General features: G+C 43.4%; 1 protein-coding gene across 1 annotated transcript in view; it reads right to left on the bottom strand.

Annotated features, from left to right (window-relative positions):
- mpp7 (membrane palmitoylated protein 7) overlaps positions 1 to 22,167 on the bottom strand; it is a 136,502-nt gene that overhangs the window by 69,927 nt on the left and 44,408 nt on the right. Inside the window, exons 3-4 of the mRNA XM_022754137.1 lie at positions 18,554 to 18,672; positions 7,665 to 7,742 (exon numbers count right to left, since the gene is read on the bottom strand). Coding sequence (XP_022609858.1) covers positions 7,665 to 7,742; positions 18,554 to 18,672 — 197 coding nt within the window. The remainder of the gene's footprint in view (positions 1 to 7,664; positions 7,743 to 18,553; positions 18,673 to 22,167) is intronic.

The raw sequence follows: 22,167 nt of genomic DNA, 5'->3' as shown, positions 1-22,167 counted from the left end.
AAACAATGTGAACTGTGAGAGCATCTCTGCGCTAGACTACATCCATTATGTATATCTAGTAGCTCTGACACGAGTGACTCTTCCTCTAAAGTCCAGGCCACGCTCCTCCGTCTGCACTCTGATTTATGGATGGTCCTGCTGGATGTGGCTGAATGTGGAATGAGTGTGGAGAGGAGCCGTCCCAACACAAAGACCTGCCTGTACTCATCTGAGATCGGGAGCTAACGTGGACTACACGAAGAGGGCCAGTGGAAATCACAGGCTGTGGAAGGTGGAAGGTGGAGCTATCACACATCCACATTCATGTTTCCTCTCCTGTACATGTGGTATAGGAGCACATGTGTGTACAGATGATCATACTGTACGTGAGGTTATGTGTATTTTGTACCACATGTATGGGAGTCGTCCCACAGGTGGAGTAATTCAGCTTTTGGACATACTTCAAAGTATAAAGTAAAGAATATGCTCAGGTCAACTTATCTGTTACGTGTTAGGAATTTAAACTACACAGTTAGTGCACTTTGCCTGCACTTCAGAATATGTAAATCGCATCGTTTTAAGATTAATTAAATGAAAGTTAGAAAATGAATCTGCAACTACTTTAATAATCAATTCAGGCATTCATCATTGTAAATACAATATCTTTGTGTTTTGGACCATTGCTTAGACTAAAGAAATAATCTGAAAACCACTGCGACTTCGGCCTCTAGGAAACTGTAATGGGCACTATACATTATACATTTTATTATATTATATTACAGTTTTCTAGTATAAACAATTAATCAAGAAAATTATTGGTAAATTAAATGATAATGAATATAATAAATATATATTATATATATAAATAATGTCAAGTCATGTTATTTTTAAATAAAATACACACAAAACTGATGTAAAATATTATGAAAAAATAATGAAAAATAATAAGTGTCACTCAATTAGAGTGATAAATGACTGAGAGCTGAAATCCAAAGAGAGAAAGTTTAACAAAATGAAATGTATTAATAATTGCCAACAAACAGAGGATTTTTGCGGCAGATACTCATATCAGTGTTTGAGAATTCAAAACATCCACTCAGTTGAAAAATAAACTTCTTTTAACAATGCTGCTCATATATGTTTTCATGAATTTTCTTATCAGCTGACATGCACACTGATATTTCTGCAAAATACTAATATTGGCTGATATATTGGCCTAAATGATTTATTGGTCTAGCTCTACTTAAAATCAGATGTTATCAACTTATAGAATTTCATTGGATTGGTTTATTTTTTTCTCTTTTTCCCTTATCTTATGAACTGAGGGGCTGAAGATAGACATATGTTGAAACATTAGAAATTTGTAATTTGGGGATTATAAATAAACTTGATCCTTCCTTGATAACATAAAATACTTATATAAACATTAAAAAAATGGAAGATAAGGTACAACTGCAATGAAGTTTTTTACCTCAATAAGCAAAGACTGATAAATCTAAAGGTCAAATAATAAAAACATACAATCACAGTGGAAAAAAAGGTCCAGTTTCTAACTTCTAATTGGATAATAAACACATACTGCAGTTGTTAAAAGTCTTTGCATAAAGTGGAGGACTCATGGATCATTTTGGTGCCTCTGTTGTCATCACACAGCAGATAAGCTACACAGGGAAACACTGTGTACTCCTCTAAGTGTGATGCTGAGGCGGATGATGACAGAGGTTGGAAAAACCTACAGTTTGTTTGAGTAATGACCCCGGTGGTCTGGGAATAAGGTAACAGAGGTGAGGCAGTGGTAAAGGCAGGGGGCTGAGGGTCAGACTGGGGTTAGGGAGGACGCTATGTCACTTTACCTGAAGACAGGAACATGTGCTTGTGTCTGAGGGGGGGTTAGTTTTGAGCCGCCCTCCCTCTCTCCCTTGGGGGAGGGCGGCTAATGAATAGTCACAGTGGTCAAGGTTACTCTAGCTGAACTTCATCCAACCTTGCATTACTTCACTTTATCAAATATGCACAAAAAAACCCTGCAAGGTCGGAGTAAGTGATGCAGAGAGAAAGGCCACATGGGTAAACGGAGGAGGAGAAGAGGAGATCAAAATGAAAACAAAGAAACAGAGATGGAGGCGAGTCACGATCTGGGTCTTTAGTGAAGGAACATCACTTGCTCTGATTCAGCATCGTCCATCATCTCATCGACGAGCTGTTTACAGCGATGGGGGGAGGCAGAGCGAGGATGAACGGTACATTTCCACTCCCTCATATTGTCCTATTAAAGCACCTTGTCCCATAACTCAGTGCGGACAGATGGGACATATCTGACTACACACTCTGCTCTCTACCTTCGTGCCTCCCTGTTCGAATCACATTTTCCACCCTCAGACCATCATCAGTGAGGGAGGGGGCAAAAAAAAAAAAATGATGCTGGCCTCCTCTGAGACGGTGTGTATTTCATTTGTTAAATGTCATGGCAGGTGCTGCAGTGTTTACATAAGTTTGATCCCAGCATGTCAGTTTATTGCTCTCCCTTGACCCTGAACGGCTGCGGGCTCACTGCTTTTATATATAGCTGCCAATTCATCAAGCTGACCTTTTTTTTTTTAATAGCTTTTATTAAAACTATTAAAACATGTTAACCTTTTATTTACAAACTCCGATCTCAGCCAGCCAGCGTCATCCATTTGATCCATGATGGATAAAATGTGCTTTGGCTTCATTTCTTGTAACTGATCAATAATAAACCGGCTGACTACAGTAAGCGTCTCAGGAATTCATTCTCAGGCAGTATTTTGATTTGATTTTACACAGTTATGCACAAAGATGTTTCCCTATTATTATATTTTATAGGTTTCAATAAAAGTTTTAAAGTCTTACGGTCTAAACGCTGGCACTCACACTCTTACAAAAATAAAATTAAAAAGGAAATAATGAATACATGATTTTTTCTCATGCAAATAATCTAATCTAAAGAGACTGAGTGTCAGAAGAAAGTGTTTCCTAAAAGTGACTTCAATCCAAATGTGTTTTTAATGGGGTCCTTCATGAAATACATGAAGTACATCAGTGGATTTAAGATGCAGTTGTATTTTAACTAGTAATAATGACTTGCAGGCCTACAGGCATGCTTATTTACAGCTTGAGCTTTCTCAAACATAAATTTAGAAGTTATATGTGTATGATTGCATATTGTGTGAGCCCTGTGGAAATCTAACCCTCTGTTTTCAACTAGATAAGGATAAAAAGAATAAGAAAAAAAAAAGCTGCAGACGCTCCAAAGCTTTGAACAACAAGGTGAAATGTCTGCACGAGTCTGTATCTCAGATCTTAATACTAAAGATGCATGATAAATCAGTGACCGATATATTATCCTTCAAAAAAATGAGAAAGTCATAGTGTTATTATTCAGATAAAGGGGTTTCAGATGATGATTATCTGGATCCTTTCCTTACACTGGCTTCAGAGTTCACTGCAAGTATAATCGGGTCACACACAGTCACATGAAGTTATATTAGACCCTCTGTTAGCATTTTAGGGAAGAAGAAGAAATGTGTTTACTACAATTTTTTTTATAAGAATTGTATTTACAGTGGGAAAGTAAACGGGTCAATCTAAAGAGGTTGCCCTTAATGTCTACCTCACAGTTTTTCAACCACGAGAGCAATACCACCAGTCACTGCTTCAGTATTAAAACAGCAACAAAAAAGATCATTTTTGATAATCATTACTGACCTTGAAATTCAAAACTGGGGCACAACTTTTTTTTTTTCCTACATCTTAAATCCTTAGATTTAATCTCTATCCAACATTAACTGGGTCATATTCTGATGGCTTCATTTACATTTTTACAATGTTGGGCCAGCCAAAGGCTTGTGGAACGTTAATTTACTGTACAGTAAAAACTAACATTAAGGAGCCACCTGACACTGATGAAGCCCTCTCTCTCCCTCTCTCTCTTTCTCTCTCTCGCTCTCTCTGGGTGTGTGTGTTTCTAGTTATAGTTATGGACTGTAGACCAGTGCTCTCTAATGGCACCCAGTGGTCTTCCCAGGTAACAGCAGGTCTTTGGGTGAATATAAAGATGTTGGGAAGCGAGCCAGAGGAGGGGAAGGGCGTTTCGAGGGGAGAAGGACACAACTGAGACACCAGGACGGACAGTCTTTAGTCAAGTGATGGGGCTGGTTGATGTGGGATGTTTAGCTTTTGACAGGATTGAGAGACACAGATCAGACTGGCAGCCTGAAACTTAGAGAGCAGGTTCGTGTGTGAGGCTGATTTGCCCCTTTAGATTAATGTAATGTGGTATTTTATATTCCACAATGGGGCAAGAGTGCTTCTATTTCACCCTTAATGAGCGCTATAAGGAGGCTGTGAGTGTAGCAATGAAAGTCTATGTACACCCATAAACGTGTGTGTACAGTCACCCACTGACATGTCTTAATATGGATGTAATACAGCACCTATGCCCTGGGCACTGGCTGTGCTGGGTTGCTTGAGCAGTGGCAGTCACCTGCTGTGTGTGCTAGACAGTGCAGCCGGGGGCAGACGAGGGTTGAAGTGTCATTTTATGTTAGGCAATAAATTAAGCCGCCATTACCCGAAACCCAAGCCCGAAAAGAACTTCATCTAACTGTAGATCTCTCCCGTTGCACTTCAGTCCTCAGCCACCACTTCAATAGCCTTCATTTGGAGCGGTGACATGAGTGAAAAACAATCTGCTTTAAAAATACATCGCAACGCTCCGGTTGGGAGCTTTTCTTTTTTTTGACTAGCCAAGGAAGGGGGGGGGGGGGGGGGCAGGACTGCGGTGTGCTGTGAGATGCTTTGATACACCATCTCTGGGCTTTATCCCGATATCTGATAATCCCAGGGAGACGCTTTGCGGGGCATTTACCAGGAAGCATAAATTTGAAAGTCTGTAATTTGACAAAAAGAAGGAGAAAGAAAATCTGTAAAGGTGGGAGGCAAGATGGAGGTTGATTGTTGGGGGTCTCTTCAACAGTCTATGGACTCTTGCCACAACCTGGGGAGGTTTGCTTGAATCTCGTGGAGTTCTTGTTCTGGTGTTATCTGGTTAGCAGCGTCCTTTGCCAGTTCTAACAGCAGGGTACAACAAACACACAGAAAGAAAAAGAGCAGTAAAATGTATTTTTGAGAATATTGTCCCTGCAGATTCAAGCTCAGGCATCCTGGTTTGGTTAAGGGTCCTGGATGGTTTGGGACTCCTGTCATCTGCACTGGTGTGTGTGAACCCTCCGGGATGGAACGTGCTGGCTCCTGCACTGACACTTGTGGCCTGCAAGGTCAGGAAAACCGCTCTAGACCACAAGACGGCCTAACTTTCGTGACAGTCTCAGGACACTCTGGACTCTCTCCTCCTCGGGCTTTACCCCAACCGACTGTAAGGACTTCAGCCCCTCTTTCTCCCGTCTCTCCCTTGACTCAGTACTAATTAGGATGATGTATGGCTGTGGCCTCTTTAGAAGGGGTGGAATAGTCGGAGGCACTTTGATTACAATAAACAGAGCTGGGGATTTCAAACAAAACCACACACCAGTAAAAGGACTTTTCCTCCTCTCCATTCACCATGCCAGGCTGGTTCTTGGGTTTACACAGGTGTGTGTGTGGGTGTGTGTGTGCGTGCGTGTGTGTGTGTGTGTGTGCACATGTGGATGTGAGCGGGGCACTGCATGCTTATGTGCACACACGGCTTTCGATAAATATTGCAGATGAACAATACAGTAACAAATGTCCGGATGCTGGTCATTTATGTAATAAATCAGACTAAATATCTTTCACAGCTTGAGGAGAGTGACTGGGCCAGTGGAAGAAAAGCATCATCAGTGGTGTTTGATGACGCCTCATTTACAGGTTAACCAGTGAAGAAGGAGTGCACACCACAGGCGACGCCGCTATGATGCTTCCTGTCTCTAAATCTGAATATTTCCTGCGTTCTCTCCTTCACTGATTTCTGTTTACTAGACGGAACTCAATCATCTGCTGTCGTCCGTCATGGCGCGCCCATCCATCTTCAGCCTTCCTCTGAATGACTGGCCCTTCTATCCGGCCTCTGCCCAAGGAAAATGATCAGTTTGTCTTTGCAGAGCTGGGTTTTTGATTTCATGGTGTACAGCTAGATGTTTGGGCAGAGAGCATGTGGCAGGGTAGGCGGAGGTGGGTGTAGAGTAGGGACAGTGCAGTGTTATTGTAACAGAGACCAAACTGAGAACCAAAATCTGAGAGGGGGACAGTGCAGAGTTCACTCCAGGGTAAGAGGTGAAAGAGGATAAACATTGTCGAGGCGACTGCACGCTACTGGGACGGGTGTCAAGGGTATGTATGTGTAACTCTGTGTGGTTGTATGTGTTACAGACACGCGATAAAGAGGCACTTGGCGCTTGTGATCTGAAGTTTCTGCGTTCAATCTGCACAACCGGGCTGTTGTAGTGCAAGACAAACTACGTACCTGCTTATACTAAGTCTCTCTGGATTTGAGTATAAGCAAATCATGTCCGCTTGGTTTTTCAAACACAAACAGTAAGACAGAGCAGGCAAGAGAAAAAAGACGTAATGTGAGTGTAGGCGAGAGACAAATTTAGGGAAAAACCTCGATAAACGAGCAGAGAAACATAACAAATGCAGAGTCTTATTATATAAGACAAAAAAACTCACTAAATAGTTTGATGAGTATGAACATGATGTGAATCACAGACTACGGCCTTCACAGTCACCAGATCCCAACCCGACCACACATCTACAGACAAATCTGAGGTTATCTGTGGAAATAAACAAGCCGCCGTTACCGCGGCAGTGCCTTCATCTCAACAACTCTCTCAACATCAAAATTTAGTCCAGTTTTCACAGACGGCTCGGCATCTTTCCCGCTCTGTTATCAGCTGCTCCAACAACAAACTGAGACTTTGGGAAAAACAAAAGTAAAATCCACAATCCTCCACTCCATGAAATCAATTTGACTTCGCTTAATCTCTGTTATTATTAAATCCTCATGTTTCAAACGCTTTATGAGCTCGCCTACAATGGGGCTGCTATTGACCGAGTGATCTTGTTACACGCGGCTGATGGTGAGCCGCCACCCTGCATACCTCCTGCTAGCTTGGTACATTATTACGTTTCCTGGCTGAAACATTTCCAGTTTTTATTAAATGGTTTATTGCTTCTGATTACAAAGCAAGGGATCGTGGAATTCGATGATTTGAATCTTAAACTAGCAAGTAATTCCTTCTGGGTTTAATTAGCTGCAACACAGCACTGTTTCACTGTTTCACATCCAGATTGTGGAGGTCAGACAGAAATGTCTTTTTTTTTTTCTCAAATCCTGTGTCATAATTAGTTTCAGACAGATGGAATAACTTCCACATACACACCTCTCTGTTTCCACTGTCAGTGTAAATGTGTTCAGTTCTGCCACCACAGTAATGGCTGTGGCGCTTGAGGGTGTGACACATGAATCAGCTGCCAGAGTAGTCTGTAGGTTTTTAACCCTCATGTTAGACAGTGCTCTCCAGCATCATCATCAAAACATCAAATGACACACTGACGCTGTTTTGGAGGCGCATCATGGCCCAACACCTTACTGTGACACTTAGTGGTGTTTTTTATCCTTTCATTTGTCAACCATAAGTAGTTGCAACCAAATAAATAGAAGCCTTCCTCCCAAAAAAAGAACTTACTTCATGGGCCAGAGCTGCAGCGCTGTCCAGGACGGGGACGGGTTTGCTCTCTTCGTAATGCTGCAGCCGCTCATGGATCTGAAAGGACAGATTGTATTCATCAGTGAGGAAGAGAGAAGGAGAAGAAGGAGGTCAACATCGGGCTGCAGAGGCCACAGCAAGGCCTCCCTGAGCAAACACCCACACGTGTGAGCCAGGAGTGCACACAAAGACCCATGTGCACAGCTATAAGCACACATGTATGAAAACATGTACAGCCTCTGTCCACACCACCTTAAACTAGCACTAACTCACATTAGATCAGAAGGACTAGAAATCTCACTCTCAGACACCAAAAACACACACACACACAGACACACACACTCACTCTCTCTACTGAGCACAACAGAGTATTCTAAGTATTTCAGCTAGCGAAGGCGCTGTGCAAACAATCCAGTTTTCCACCAAGCATTCGATATGCCCTAGTGGCCCAGCAAGGACTCCAAATCATTTCAACAGTCTGGTGAAATTGGTTAAACATTTCCTTATCAGCCTCAACACTGGAACTGCACAATGTAGAGAGACAAAGCTGTGTCTCTGGAGAGTTACTAAAATGGAAAGTAGCCTCGACTCGTGCATTAACGTTTACTCATTTACACACACGAAAACACTTCATCACTCAAAAACTGATATATGAAACAGAGAGGAATAATTTATGCACACAACCGCACGCTTGTGCCCACGCACACGCAGTCAAACACAGTCGCACACTACTTCTCCAGCCTACACACAAAAAAAATACTACAACCATCCCATATGTGATTTAAGAGCAGCTGTGCAGGAATGCGGCCTACAGGCTGCTGTCAGGTCCCATCAGAGAACAGACACGGACGACCATCCTCCAAAAAGCCACTCCTGAGTCTCTCGTCAGCCCAGCATGGTGAAGGGGAGCTAGGCCATGGGTCTGACTGATAGCTGGGCCCAGGGCCTAGAGATCCAGCTGGATGTCCCAGAAAGCATTCCAGCACGATGGTGGAACAGAAGGCCCTCTGGCTGAGGAGAGAGTGACAGAGAGGCCCCTGGGCCAGCTCGGTGTCTGCGGGGCCAACTCCACACATGTGGGAGCTTATACACACACATGTAGACACACAGATGGAGCGGTGACAGTTTGCCACAGAAAATCATTCAGCGGGACAGAAAGTGACAAGAAAAGCATTTTGTTTGCTGTCACACTCTGAGCAGCTACAGATGCTATGTGCAATTAAAACATCTGTTTTAAGACTGTTCAACATAATTTTTCCTCCTCACTTCGCAAAAGATATTTAGCAAGACAGCATTCGGCAGTAGCAGCACTGTGTGTACTGTGATAATACTGCATGGAACGAGGTGAGTGCTGTGAGATTACACAATCACATGATGGGATCTGTCCCTTCTAATGACTTTCGCCTGGGAAATGTTTTTTTAGTGCTTTTGGCCCCCGGCTAAAAATTTGGGGAAGCTCTGATTAGCAAAAAAGAAATGCAACATGTGTAGATGAGTTCATTTCAGTCTTTTCAAGCTGTCATCTGTCTTTGATAACCACCAGAGAAAACGTCCTGAAACCCAAAACATGATGTCATTCACAACAATACACAAACAAGCTAATGCGAGCAACCCAAAATCTCTTTTTATGACTCTCTGGTAAGAAAAATGCAAGAGAACTATATGTTAAATGCCTTTGCATATAAATATGAACTCCTCCCTTCCCATCAAAATTCCAGTTCAGCTGTCGGCCTTAAACAGGTTGCCATTTCAGCTCGACTTATCCACACAGAACCTGGTGATAAATCACCGCCTGTTAGGACTGTGTCTCGGCCAACAGAGCAGCCATGTTTCAAGGTCAGCTTAGAGGTTCAAATCCTTGTGTAAAGCCGACATTACTCGGCTATAAAACATGGTGCATTAGGCGTGTCGTGGAGGTAATCTGCTGAAGGCCTGAGGGAGGCCGATGGTTGCTCAGCTCAGCTGTAGAGCGCAAAAGGGCTACAACTTGAGGACCCTCGAACAAGACAGCTGGGATGTGACGTTAAAAACAAGCAATGCAGTAGGTGTGTAACGGCTTGGAGAGGTGCAGGAGAGTATTGATAAGGTTGGAGACAGAGATAAAAACTGGAATAACACAAGAATGAGTAGACTCCAATGTTTAGTTAAACTGTTGTCAGTATGTTCCATGTTTTATGACATCAAATGTAAGACTGCCACTTTGGGGCAATTGCTGGAAATTTTCATCCTCATCTGTTTAATTTCACATAGCCACATCATATTTGAACAGTTACTCTCTAGCATTCATGAAGTCCCAACAACTCCACCCTGCGCTCTGACTCCTCTCCTCTGTCTGTTCCTCTACAGTAGAAGGCCGTAAAAGGACAGGCAGGCAGCTCCGGTTACTTCATCTGTCCTGATCATCTTTGTAAGAAAACAGATGAAATAAATGAGAGAGGTTGCCAGTGTCTTCAGCGCTCCAACATACCACAGTCCTGGTGACATCTGCTTAGGTAGTTGCTGCTCCACCACCTCGACTTACTCAGTTACTGTGGAATTTCTCCTCTGCTTCGTGAGCAAATGCGAGATTGAAATGCTTTTATTTACAGTTCAGGACACTTTCCAAGTGCCTGTCCATGACGCAGTAATGTATTTTAAAGTCATTACCCCGCTTTTTGCATAGCGCGTTCTCTGTCCCCTTGGTGAGGCAGCAGCTCTCCTGGCAAACACCAGAAGTGGCCTGGTGGAATTTAAAACAGTGAGAGGCAGTGTACTACAGCCAAGGACAGCTTAGCTCAGACTGGAGCGCCGCTCTAGGACACACAGCAGAACCAGAGACTGGGAATCTGAGGCTTCTCCGGTGAGAAATGTAGTGCTACTTCAATGTAAAGTAGAGTCGGGGTCAAAATGCTCAGAACTCAGAGAGGAAAGCTCCCAGAAGATCAGGCAGGGTAAAGATGAATGAATGTCTACCTTCACTGAAAAAACAGGCTACAATAGGAGCGCTGTGTGTCCTGCCTCCACAGAAGCCTCAGACTAAGTAGTGTTTGCTTCCAGAAATACCCGCTGTGCTTAAAATACACACAGCAACACATGAGGAGAATAAAATATGAAGAAAAACATGAACCTCTGTAAGAATTCATATGAAAAAATTCCAGTGAGAGTGGACTGAAACGAAAACATAACATTCATCCATCTTCATCTTCTTCAGACATGATCTACAACCACTGTGAAGGATCACTGTGAAGGTTAAGGGTCAGACACCTTGGAGTCCTGTCAAGAAACCTTCAATGATAAAATTCAGTAATCCAAACTGTATCTACGATCTCTTCATGATCAAAGTGTACGGAGCAGAAATGAGAACAGTGACGTCTTGCACCTCGATAGTCAACGTGGACGTATAGGAAAAACATCATGCCTTACAAACACTAATCCAGACACACTGCAGCAAGCACAGTCTGGCACAGAGAGAGGGAGAGAGCGTGCAAGAGAGGGAAAGCTTGATAGATGGAGAGGTTTGCTGATGGAAGGAGAAGGAGAGGTCTGGAGATCACAGGGCTGGATAGTGTTTCTGTTTCTGAGTCCTGCAAGGAGGCTCAAGGCCTCTGGTTAATGTCCACTGCCCAGAAAACTTCACGTCGGGCCGGTTAGGGCTGACGTTCTTTCTCCCACTCCTGTTTCTATATCTACCCACCGGAGCAGATCCAGTATCGGACCTCCGTTAATCCACACGGGTCCAATCTCTTGGTCTGATCCAGAACACCTTGTCAAGCCACCGCGGCCTGGTAGACTAGACCGAGCTAGGGAGACGGCACGGGGGCATTACAGACAGACATACAGGGTTACAACAGGAATAGTTATGAGATGATATGTTTACATAAGGAGCCTAAGAAGAAAAGTGTAGATTTGCTTTTCCTCCTGTCGCAGTAGTTCAGTTTCTTGGCTTTAGCCCTGGCAGGATGGCATCAGGTCCTGGACAATGTGCTGTGGTTTGTGAACAATCCTGCAAATGACAGTACCATTCTCCATAAGTCTGCTGAGGGTACAACTGGCCAATCCTGCAAACTAAAGTTTATGCCCAGCGTCATCAAGGAGTGGTTATTAGAAAACGAGTATCCAGTCATTAGTGGTTACTAAGTTTACACGAGGACAGCAACTTTAACAATCTTTCCTCATGGATCTACCATCCCCAAAAGCTTGTCTCAGACAGTTTTCTGTGCTGGCTGATCGATTTAGACTTTTAATTAGAAATATATACAACACTCCAGTAATGCTATTAGAACGGTCTGCCAAGAATGTCAGCCAATTTCTCCAGGGCGAGCCTTTATGATTCTGTCGGTATCCCTCCCTTGGAGGGAGCCAATTAAGAGAAGCCTAATAAAACTCTACTTGTCCCGCAATGAGGTCCAAATCCACAATAATTGAAGGTGTGGATGATTCTGGGTCAGAGCTGCAACAATTAGTCGATTAATCCAATAGTTGACCAACAAAAAATCAAACTATTTTGATAATCAATTTAGAATTTCAGTCAAATTTCAAGCAAAACGGCCAAATATTTGATGGGTCCAGCTTTTTTTGATTGTTGGTGGAACAAACAAAGGAATGTGAAGATATCACTTTGGGCTGTGGGTAATTATGATGTTCATTTTTCGTAGTTGTAGCCCTACAACTGATTAATAGACAAATTGGTCATAGTCAAATGATTTGTTTTGTGTGCACTTACGTTATTGAACAGAGAATTCACACAAACAAAAAAACCTTGACAAAGGAAAGGTGCTGGGCCTCCTACAGAGGGGTCTCGTGCCTGAGCTCGTCTGGCCGTGATGTGGAAAAGGCCTGGAGAATGTGACAGCTGATTAAGAACTGGAAGTAGGTCCAAAGGACGAGAGAGAGAGAGAGAGAGAGAGAGTGAGAGAGAGAGACAGAGAGAGACACCAGGGCAGCTGGCCAACAATCATGACAGCCATATCATTTAGATAGGAGCTACATTTCCTCTTGGAGCTCTTGGGAACACAGAGGCCCCTGACACACCTCCATAGACACTGTGTATTCTGTAGAGCCAGGGCAGTGCAGGACACAGTCACACTTGTGTACATACATGTTGTACATACCTTAAATCTCTACTGCAAGTTTTCCGTTTGTGTTTCAGCCACGCAGAATAAAAACCTCACCAGCAAAAAACAAAGGCAAGTGGCATTTATTAATCAGGAGCACTCAGTCGCGTGTAATGTGGCTGCTATTGGGAAGCAGTATTATGAATGACCGAGGGCTTAAAGCCAGGACAAATGCATCAGATTACGGAATTTGATTGATTTGACTACTTTTCAGGCAGTCAATTAAACATATAAATTTGTCCAGACCATCTTTAAAAGCTCCAGGTGAGCCCATGATGTCTTCAGGCAGTTCCCAGGCCATCAGGGAGCCATAAATACTCTATATGGCACCATGAGCCTCATTTTCCATATTTTGTGTATCGCTCCTATTCTCCATGTCCTATTAAGATTGGCTTGGTATTGTGTAGACCTTCTGGTTTCACTTTGAGTCCTTTTTTTTCCTAAAGAATACAAAATCGGGGTCAACCAAAGTGACCTGGAATAATGGTTGTGGGATCACTCCAGGGATTTTCCTTGATTACCAATACAGACATTTTGAGTGATAGAATGAGGACTGGTGGATCGGTAGGCCTCTCCTCATTTTTACTGTCCCCCTCAGTGCTCCAGACATGGTTCAAGTCAATGAGTTTTAAGGTTATTCAGTAGTCAACAGGCCGTACCGCTGCTACCGAGGAGTTTCCCTCCTCCTCTCCCCTGTCCCTATCACAACCTTGCCTTTGGCTTCATCCTATGTCTATTTATCTTGCTCTTCTGGCTCAATTCAGAGGAGCTTGTTTGTGGACGCTGAGCATGATCTTTTGATTTCATGCTGTAGTCGACCATTAAACTCCTATGAAAACTCTACAAAACATTGCAAGGAAGGATTTATTTCAGATTTTACACGAGGTCTTCCAAACCATAAATAACCACCGGGCTTGTGTAAAAACGAATATTTTCTAGCTACAAATGGCGAGTTGAATGACTTTAACCAAAGCCTGCACAACAATCTTTATTTACAATCACTGCCACACCAAAGCCCTAATCTTTTTCAATAAAAATACATGAATCTACAGTGAGTAACCAAACTCATTTACTCAGGAGGCTAAATGAATATGAAGGCCATCTTTTTTTTTTTAAGAATAAAAGCTCCCCTCTCCAAAGCAACCTGCAGGTATTTGCTTGTCTCCCCATGAGGGCTCGTGTTCCCCTGAAATAATAAACACAGACCCCAGAGGCGACCACAGACAGCACGAGTGGATCTCTGAGGTGGTATACGTTTACAGGGTGAGTCCTGGACCAGAGACGATTGGGTAGGTTTTACTGCTGCGTAGAGGGTGTGGGGCTTAAATGACTCACAGAGTGCTATTGCAGGAGGGTGAGAGGTTTAGAACAATTTCCTTTTTGTGATCTTCCTTGGTAATGGGGACCAGGAGCAAGGTATGTTTTGAGGTGTGGAAAGGATAAGTTAAGTGGCCAAAGGGCAAGTCTAGGTTTGCTGTCATGGAGTGGAGTTGTTGGACATTACAGGGTGAGTCATGAAACTTGGAGAGGTACCTAGAGCTTGATCCAGTTATTCATTGGATACCAAGTCTGGTGCTCAAAGAATACAGTCCAGTTTGTCTGAAAATGAGCTCGTTCATCAAAAATAGCTGAAACTTTCCACTTGGGTACAAGCGTCAGCTGCAGCACCTTTACATGTCATTAAAAGGCCTGTAGCACCGAAGAACAAACTGGCAAACCCACATCAATATTGCTGTGTAACAACAATGCAAGTGCCAAGCCTATTAGCAACTAACAGGAGCAGATTTAAGGGAAAACTGACTGACCACAAAATGAGGGATCTCAGGGCCTGGCTAAAGGCCTGCTGACAGAAACTTGGTCTCAAAGGAGAGCCCCACCTGAGGCAGGTGGAAATTGAATATTGTATTATATTTCCTGTGGCTTTTTGTGGAGTGGGAACTTGGCAGTGGAACAGTGAGTGTGGTGGAATTTATAGAAAGCACAGTTGAGTAAGTCCCTTTAATTGAAAAGAGGCGAACTGTCTGCATTGTTTTCGCTATGCTAGCTATACACGCCAGCTCTCACATATTATGTCCGCTCCGATGCTGTACTGATGAAACGTCTGCAAAATAAAGTGAACCTGTGAGTCCACCAGGCCCTGCTGAAAGATTATATTAGAAAATATTTGTCTCATCTCTCTGACATAATCGGATTATGTGTGGGATGTGAGCGGGCGTCCAAACCACCCGATGAGGACAGGTGAGGAGAGACAGAAAGGACCTGAGTCTGGTTTGAAGTTTTTGTGCAGCTTTCTTGTCTCTTTTTCCATCTATGACACCTCCTCCTCTGGTCCCTCTTTCTCTCTCTAGACAGACTGACCAGTAACCGATGCTCCATAATTACCCAGGTGAGGCCTGAGTGTTTCCATATGAGAGACCTGAGCTGCGGAGCCTGTCAGATTAACATGATGTGTGTGTTTTCTCTCTGCTGTTTAGCCTTTCCCAAAAGTATCCCCTTCACAGCCTTGTGGAATAAAAGGTGGACTCCACAGAGATTTGTTGGTGGGGTTTTAGAGGAAAGGGACAATTACGGTTTTATTAATGGTGTGCCACTGACGTTAGCCATGTTCACCTGAATGTTGCGTCTCGAGCGCCGGACTCTGCTGTAAGGCGAGATGATTGTTCTGTACTTCTGTGTGATTCAAAGTCTGCGTGTCTGTCAATTTGGCTCAGTGGATGACAGGCTGGCTCACGTCTCGGTACCAAATAGAAAGCAGAGGAAGCATATAGTTCTGCTTGTCTGGAGCGGGGCAGTTTCCACTTATGCCTCCACATTAACAATAAGAGACGCTAAAAGCAGCTCAGTTTCCCTCCACTGAAAAAAGGGAGAAAACGAAAATAGGTAGAACGGGCTCATTCTGGCAAAGAAATAATGTGGGTCTTTGATGTTCTACTGACGTATTTGATCAGTTCATGGCTGCACTAACTGTATTGTATTGGGTGTATTTATTCTGCTACAGTAGCAATAGTGAATTGGGTCACATTAGCTTACAATCTTGACTTACTGTACTGCTGTCGTGGGCCCCAAAGCAATACCCACTCAGTGTCTAGCTGGCACATGAACAAAGTGGTATTCTAATTTCATAATGGCATTTAGGGAGTTGATTTTACCACTCAACCCTTCTTTCAGACTCACACACAAAATTAGCGCTTGTCAGCTTTTGACAATCAAGATCAATTGGGATGGAGAGAGGGAAAACTACGTCCAAGATCTGCCCAGTGGCATCTCTTTTTGCCATTGGTATGGTCATCTTGTTCTTTTATATTAATCCATCAATCAACACTTGTCTGGTAAGAAGCTAAGAAAAGCAACCAAGACACTCCCTCTCCCAAGCTGCTTTCACCATCTCCACCTGGGCGATCCCAAGGGACTCCTAGGTCAGATGAGATTTCTAATCCCTCATCTTGGGTCTGCCCTAAGGTCTCCTTACTGGAATACCTTTACAGGGTGGCATCCATTGACAATACCATTGATATGCCTGAATAACATCAATTGGTTCCTCTCAGTGCAAAGGAGTAGCAGTGTCAGCTCCTCACCGTGTCCCAGGATGTGAGCCTTTACATACCGCAAAGAAAACTCATTCATTTTGATTGCTTGCATTTGCAGTCAAATGCTTTCAGTCACTAAACAAAGCTCAAAGACTGATGAGTAAATCCAGAGTTTCCCCTTCATGCTTGGCATGCGTGGTCCTCGTGGTCAATCTGATGGAGAACGTTGCAGAGGCAGACTATCTGCTTAGCTGACAATTCAAGGGGAGGTTCTTCTAGCAGTTAGTGCAAATCTTTCTCTACTCCAGGTAAATAGGCCACAAGGTTGTGGCTCTTTAGTCTGAACAGCACTTACACTCTCTCCCCTTTAAGTTCCTCTTGAAAGATTATCAAGGTATAATCAGGGGTGGTAAGAGGGCTACAGTAGATGAAATCTGGGAGCTCCACCCTTGAGCCTGGCTAAATATCAGAGAAATATAATGCCACCTTCATTAGCATCATTCAATCTGCCCCACACTATGCAGTGTTTTCTTTGGGGCCAGCGAGAATGAGAGTCTGAACATGCGCAGGCCCTGCCCATCATTATCCATGTTCGAGATGCCTTATTCTTTGGCCATCCATAACAATCCAGGCATCAAATGAAACCCTTCTGGTTTCCTCAAGTCCCGACATCAGGGTTTTACTTCAGCGTCTGAGGTATGCCATAATTCAGGCACTTTTACATGCTTACATTGGTGCGTTACAACCCTGGACCCTGAACAAACATGCTTACAAAGAAAAGATTTTCGTTAAAAGGGAGGGGATGAAAATTATGTCGATTTTTCTATCCCAGTGGTCTCTGTGACATAATTATTCTTTGGCCAGAGAGAAACAGAGACCACCAAAGGGGGGAATACTTCATGCCAGCACAGGAAAACTGTCTCAGGCTTTCTTTCAGAATAGAGACCATATACAAAGGACACTGTAAAATATAGCTGTAACAATTTTAAAGCAGTTGTTTCATATCTTTACTGGTTGAATAGTGACTGAAAAACAAGCACAAACCCTCTTGTTCCCTTTCCAAAAGCAGGAGACTGAGAGGGAGATTGGCTGCAGGTTGCAGAGACTCCCAAGCGAAGATGAGGTTAGGGCAGACAGACAGAATGTGCTACATTCATTACCCTTGTCTGTCTGCTTGCATATAAAGATATCAAGTGCGCTCATCTTCTCCCCAAACTCCGCAGCTATCTAGTTTTAACAGGCAGTAACTGAACCACAGGCCCATTCATGCTGGCAGAGGGGGTGTCAGAGGATCTGGGTGGGTAGGCTGTTGGAATGACAATAAACTTAGTATTGTATGAATGAGAAGGGAGGAAAGGAGTTTGAATATTGCAGCGTTGAACAAAGGTGCAAGTGTGCGTTTTTTATTTGAACTGCAGAGGTCGGCTCAGAGGTGGGGGTCAGGGGGAGAGAGGGTTCGGATTCGGTCCTGTCCCACGAGAGGAAGGATGTGTCTGCGAAGAGTACGGCAGACACCATTCAACCCAATCCAGATCCAAGGAGAGGAGAGGATTTAAATATACGTGATTATACTGTATATTACAGTATACTGTAATATAACTACATGTTGGTTAAAAAAACACATAGTTTGCAAAAAATGACTAAATAAATAAATAATAAATAAACATTTTCTGCACTGCTATAAATAAAAGTTAATAATATGTATTTACAAAGAACTCGAGCTGGGTGTCGAACTTTGATACTTTTGTGGACCAAACAAATTGGCTTGATACTGTTGAGGACTGTAAATGCCTTTGTCATTTGAAACCAAATTTCAATCCCTCAGGAGTAAATGAGTAAATCTCATTAGAGTCAGTAAGCCAACAAGCATGCAGAATGCTTGGACCAAGATCTAATGATGCGGTGATTGGCTGTTTATTTACACAAACACATCTGAGTGTGTAAAGAGTAAAGTAAAATTAAATTTGTACCATAATCAGTATTGTAATTTTCTTTTTGTTAAAATGGATTTGATGAAATTGGTATCGAGAAAAATATTGTAAAGAATCGGTATCAAACTTATGGTATCATCCGTATCAAGATAATCAAACATTTTTGAACTATACCAGCCCCACAAAGAGCTGAAGTGCCTCAACCCTGGTGGCTATGAATTTGTTCTTTGGCAACTGCAGCGTCCTACAACATGGGTATTAATTAAACAAACCATCAAACAAAACTTAAGTTCTGTATTATTTTTTTTTAGTTTTACCTTGACCAGCGAGTGGAGGCTCCTCTCCCCAAACATGTCCTGGAGGAAGGTGTTGTCCTCTGGACGGCTGACATGGGGCTGCAGCTGAGAGGGCAAAGCCGCCAGCAGTTCATACAGACCTGGAGATGGGGGGAAGAGGAAGCAGAGGGTCAGCATAGCAGTGGGAGGTATAAATGCATGCATGCAAAGTCACTCACTCACACACACACACACAAAAACACATGTATAGAAATAGATGTGCTTACAGCTGTAGTTTACAGATATATAAAAGAACAGAAGGGCAGTACGTGGGTAGGAATATGTATACTGTAACCTCAAACACATGCAAGAGATAGACACATAAAGCAATGTGTAAATATACAGATAAATGCCAATACTGGGGCTTTTAGTTTCACACACATTCGATTCTCTCTCACTTGTATTTGTTGATCCTCTGTTTCTTTATCTTGTCCTCAGATGCACTCTAAAGTAAACACACCTGAAAGTGCTACGAGCAACTTTCAGCACAAATAAAAAAATTTAAATCTAATTTTGCTTGTCACTGGAAGCTAAAAGGAAACATAGAGGCAATAAAGCATTTCCCCCAGTCTCCACTTCCCAGTATTGTCCCAGCCTTTCCTGTTGTTTGAGGAACACTGCTGTTTTCAGTCAGAAACAACTCTAACAACTCCATGTCAGGCCACTACAAATTCCACTTTTTGATTAGTTGAAAAGTTCAATATGAACCTTCTTTTCTTATATAACTAAACAGATGGCACACATGCCTCAGGAGGCTTTCCACCCATACATCTTTCCTGCCTGTAAACAATCAATTCTTTGCAGTGAAGTGCACGTGTGTTTGCTAAACAGAGGTTTTGGAAGGAGTAAATTGTCTATGTGGCTGCTGTGCTGGATATGTCAGGATTTCTTTTATTAATAAACCCTAACATGGAATTGAACTATTCTGAAATAACCTTATGCATTTAAAAGAACTGAATTTGAGGTTAAGTGAAGTGAACAGGCTTGGCTTTACACAAACTGATGTCATGAGCTCGCAAGGACAGCAGACTGTTATCCAGGCCTATGTGGCCTATATACAGGTCATCACCATAGCATGAGCACAGTTTGTTAGTGACAGTGAGAGAAACAGGGCGTATGGATCAGCAGGCCCATAGCTAAATCTGAATCCCCTCAGAACAACACATGCTGAAATCTGCAAGGCCTTTCGGGGGTTTACTAACCCAGCTTATAAAAGGAAAGAATATTTCAAATTCAATTTAAAGAGAAACAGACTGGGGAGCTGATGGTTTCAAGATTAGGCAGAGGGGAGGTGAAACACTCAGAGGGAGAGAGCACAAAACCAGCGAGTGAGCAGGGTTGCTTCCAAACACAACAGAGTCCTGGAGCACAACTGATGGAGAGTAGTAGCAGATACTTGTTTGCTGTTCTGTTCTGGTCTTCAGTATGGCCCAGATCCACTGAACCAGGATATATTTTAAAGGTCAGGGCCCATAGCAGAGTGTGGTGTAGCTGGGTTATTCGCTTCAAAGACCTCTTTACTAATGCACCAGAAAAGCCCCCCCAGATTCAAACTCCTCAAACACAACCACACAGTGCTCGAAGCCCTTTGAACTAATACTGATCATGTGAAGAAACTCTAAACACATTCACGGCGGAGCCATCGAAACGTCAAAACAAACTCGAGCGGCTTGGCTACCTCTCTGAGAGCGTCTTTCATCAGAGGACAGAGCGAAAGAGAGGAAGGAGAGAGAGAAAAAAAAAAAACACCACAGGCACAACTGAAGTAATTCATAGCTGAGAATGATTGATTGAAAACAATGGTTGACGTCGTTGGCTGAATGAATGATTGACTGACTGAACTGTGGCGGGCCGGCTGACTAGGTTATAGAGCGAGTGTGTGCTGGCAGCTCAGGATGTTTGGCAGGAGAGGCATGGCTTACTAACTTAGCTCATGTCATGCGCTGCTGCTGCTCCTGCTGCTCCTGCTGCTGCTGGGCAGTCAGATAGATGGAGTGTCATCTGCCACTCTCAACCCTCTGCTTTCCATTTGCAGGTGATTTGGGGTTTGACTCTACGAGCAGACACACAGGATATATCAAGATAACCTGCCCTGTTCTTCAGCTCACAACACGGATTCTGTGTAGTGTTAGCGCCTCACACCTCACTGCTGCTGAAGCTCTGTGGTAAAGGAAGAAGTATAACAAAGGAGAGACAGATTTTACATACAACACATGTGCACCAGTCTTCTGACAGCAAACCCCATGGTTTTACTCAAGCTTGGTGTGTGATATTGTCCCTGGTATATAATCATCTGATGCCTGGTTCTGTGGTCCTCATCACCAGTAACTTTCTAGCTAACACAAGCCTGTCTGAGGGCAGCTGGCCCCCTCCATCATTTACAACTTGGAACTCCCAACAGAACATCTCACATAATATATTAAAAAAAAGATTTAAAGAGACAGAAGAGAGGATGAGGTGAGGGGTGTAGGAAGGGCGGTGAGAGTTGGGGGGGGGGGGTATGGAAATGTCATTACTATTGGCAGTGCTGAGATACAGGTAGGAGGGGAGTAGAGTCCCAAAGCATTATTCTCCCCAGGTGCAAAGTCTCCCCTCCTGTCTGCACTCTCAATGATTCAATGCTTTATTCCTTCTGACAACAATTCCTCCCTGTCCATGCGGGGACGAACTAAACAGGCTGTGCGGTGTGAGCCAATGGCACATTATGGGAAACGCATCACCTCCATTAGCTGATCAGAAATAATAACATGATGGGGGAAAAATGATGAAAGACAAGCTGCCACTGTGCTCTGCTCTGGGGTCAGTGTGTCAGGCTGAACCCGGTGACCCACAAAAAAACCCAGTTTCAAACAACAACAGAGAGAGCTGTAGAGGAGCCAGGAGCTAAACAAGGACTCTGCAAAGCTGGAATTAAATACAATATTGTATGGGTGGACGAGCGAGGAGGAGAAATGGAGGCAGAAAGAGAGAGAGAGAGAGGAAATGAGCCAAAAAACAACCACAGTGGTGGTAAAATCACTGTGTAGACACTATAAAAAGTGGAGAGAGAAATAAATCTAAGGCCAGATGTATGGGCACATATAGATCTGTAACATCAGAAACCGTGTCCAGCACAGACAGTAAGAGACAAAATGAGAGAGGGGGGAAGAAGAAGAAGAAGAAAGGAAACAAGATCGCGCCAACTCCTCACCACTAAAGGGTGGACCGACTTGTTTCTTGCAGTCTGGTTTGGATTCATTTGATTTGTTTTGGCCAGACTATTCTGGACCCTCTCGTGCGGCGGCTGTGTGTAGCGGACCTGGCATTGTCTTGTAGTGGACTACTACGTTCTGTTGTGGCTAGTGCTGGACCAGCCTGGCTCCGAGGTCCTGAAGACCAGCACGATGTTGCGCAGGATGGCCGAAAGAGCCTTCAGAGAAACCGGAGAGGCCAGTGCCTGCGAAGCTTCCCGTACAGAGGAAGTGACCACTTTAACTGCCAAACAGCACTTCCCCTCTCACGCCCACACCTCCATCGTGGTTAAAGATAATAACAGTGTTTTTCAAAGGTCCCTTTTATGTAAAACACAAAAAAATCCCATACAATGATATTCATTA

Source organism: Seriola dumerili, unplaced genomic scaffold (assembly GCF_002260705.1).
Source record: "Seriola dumerili isolate Sdu_G_001 unplaced genomic scaffold, Sdu_1.0 BDQW01000216.1, whole genome shotgun sequence".
In the NCBI taxonomy this organism is placed as follows: Eukaryota; Metazoa; Chordata; class Actinopteri; order Carangiformes; family Carangidae; genus Seriola; species Seriola dumerili.
This window is presented reverse-complemented; position numbering and strand designations above follow the sequence as displayed.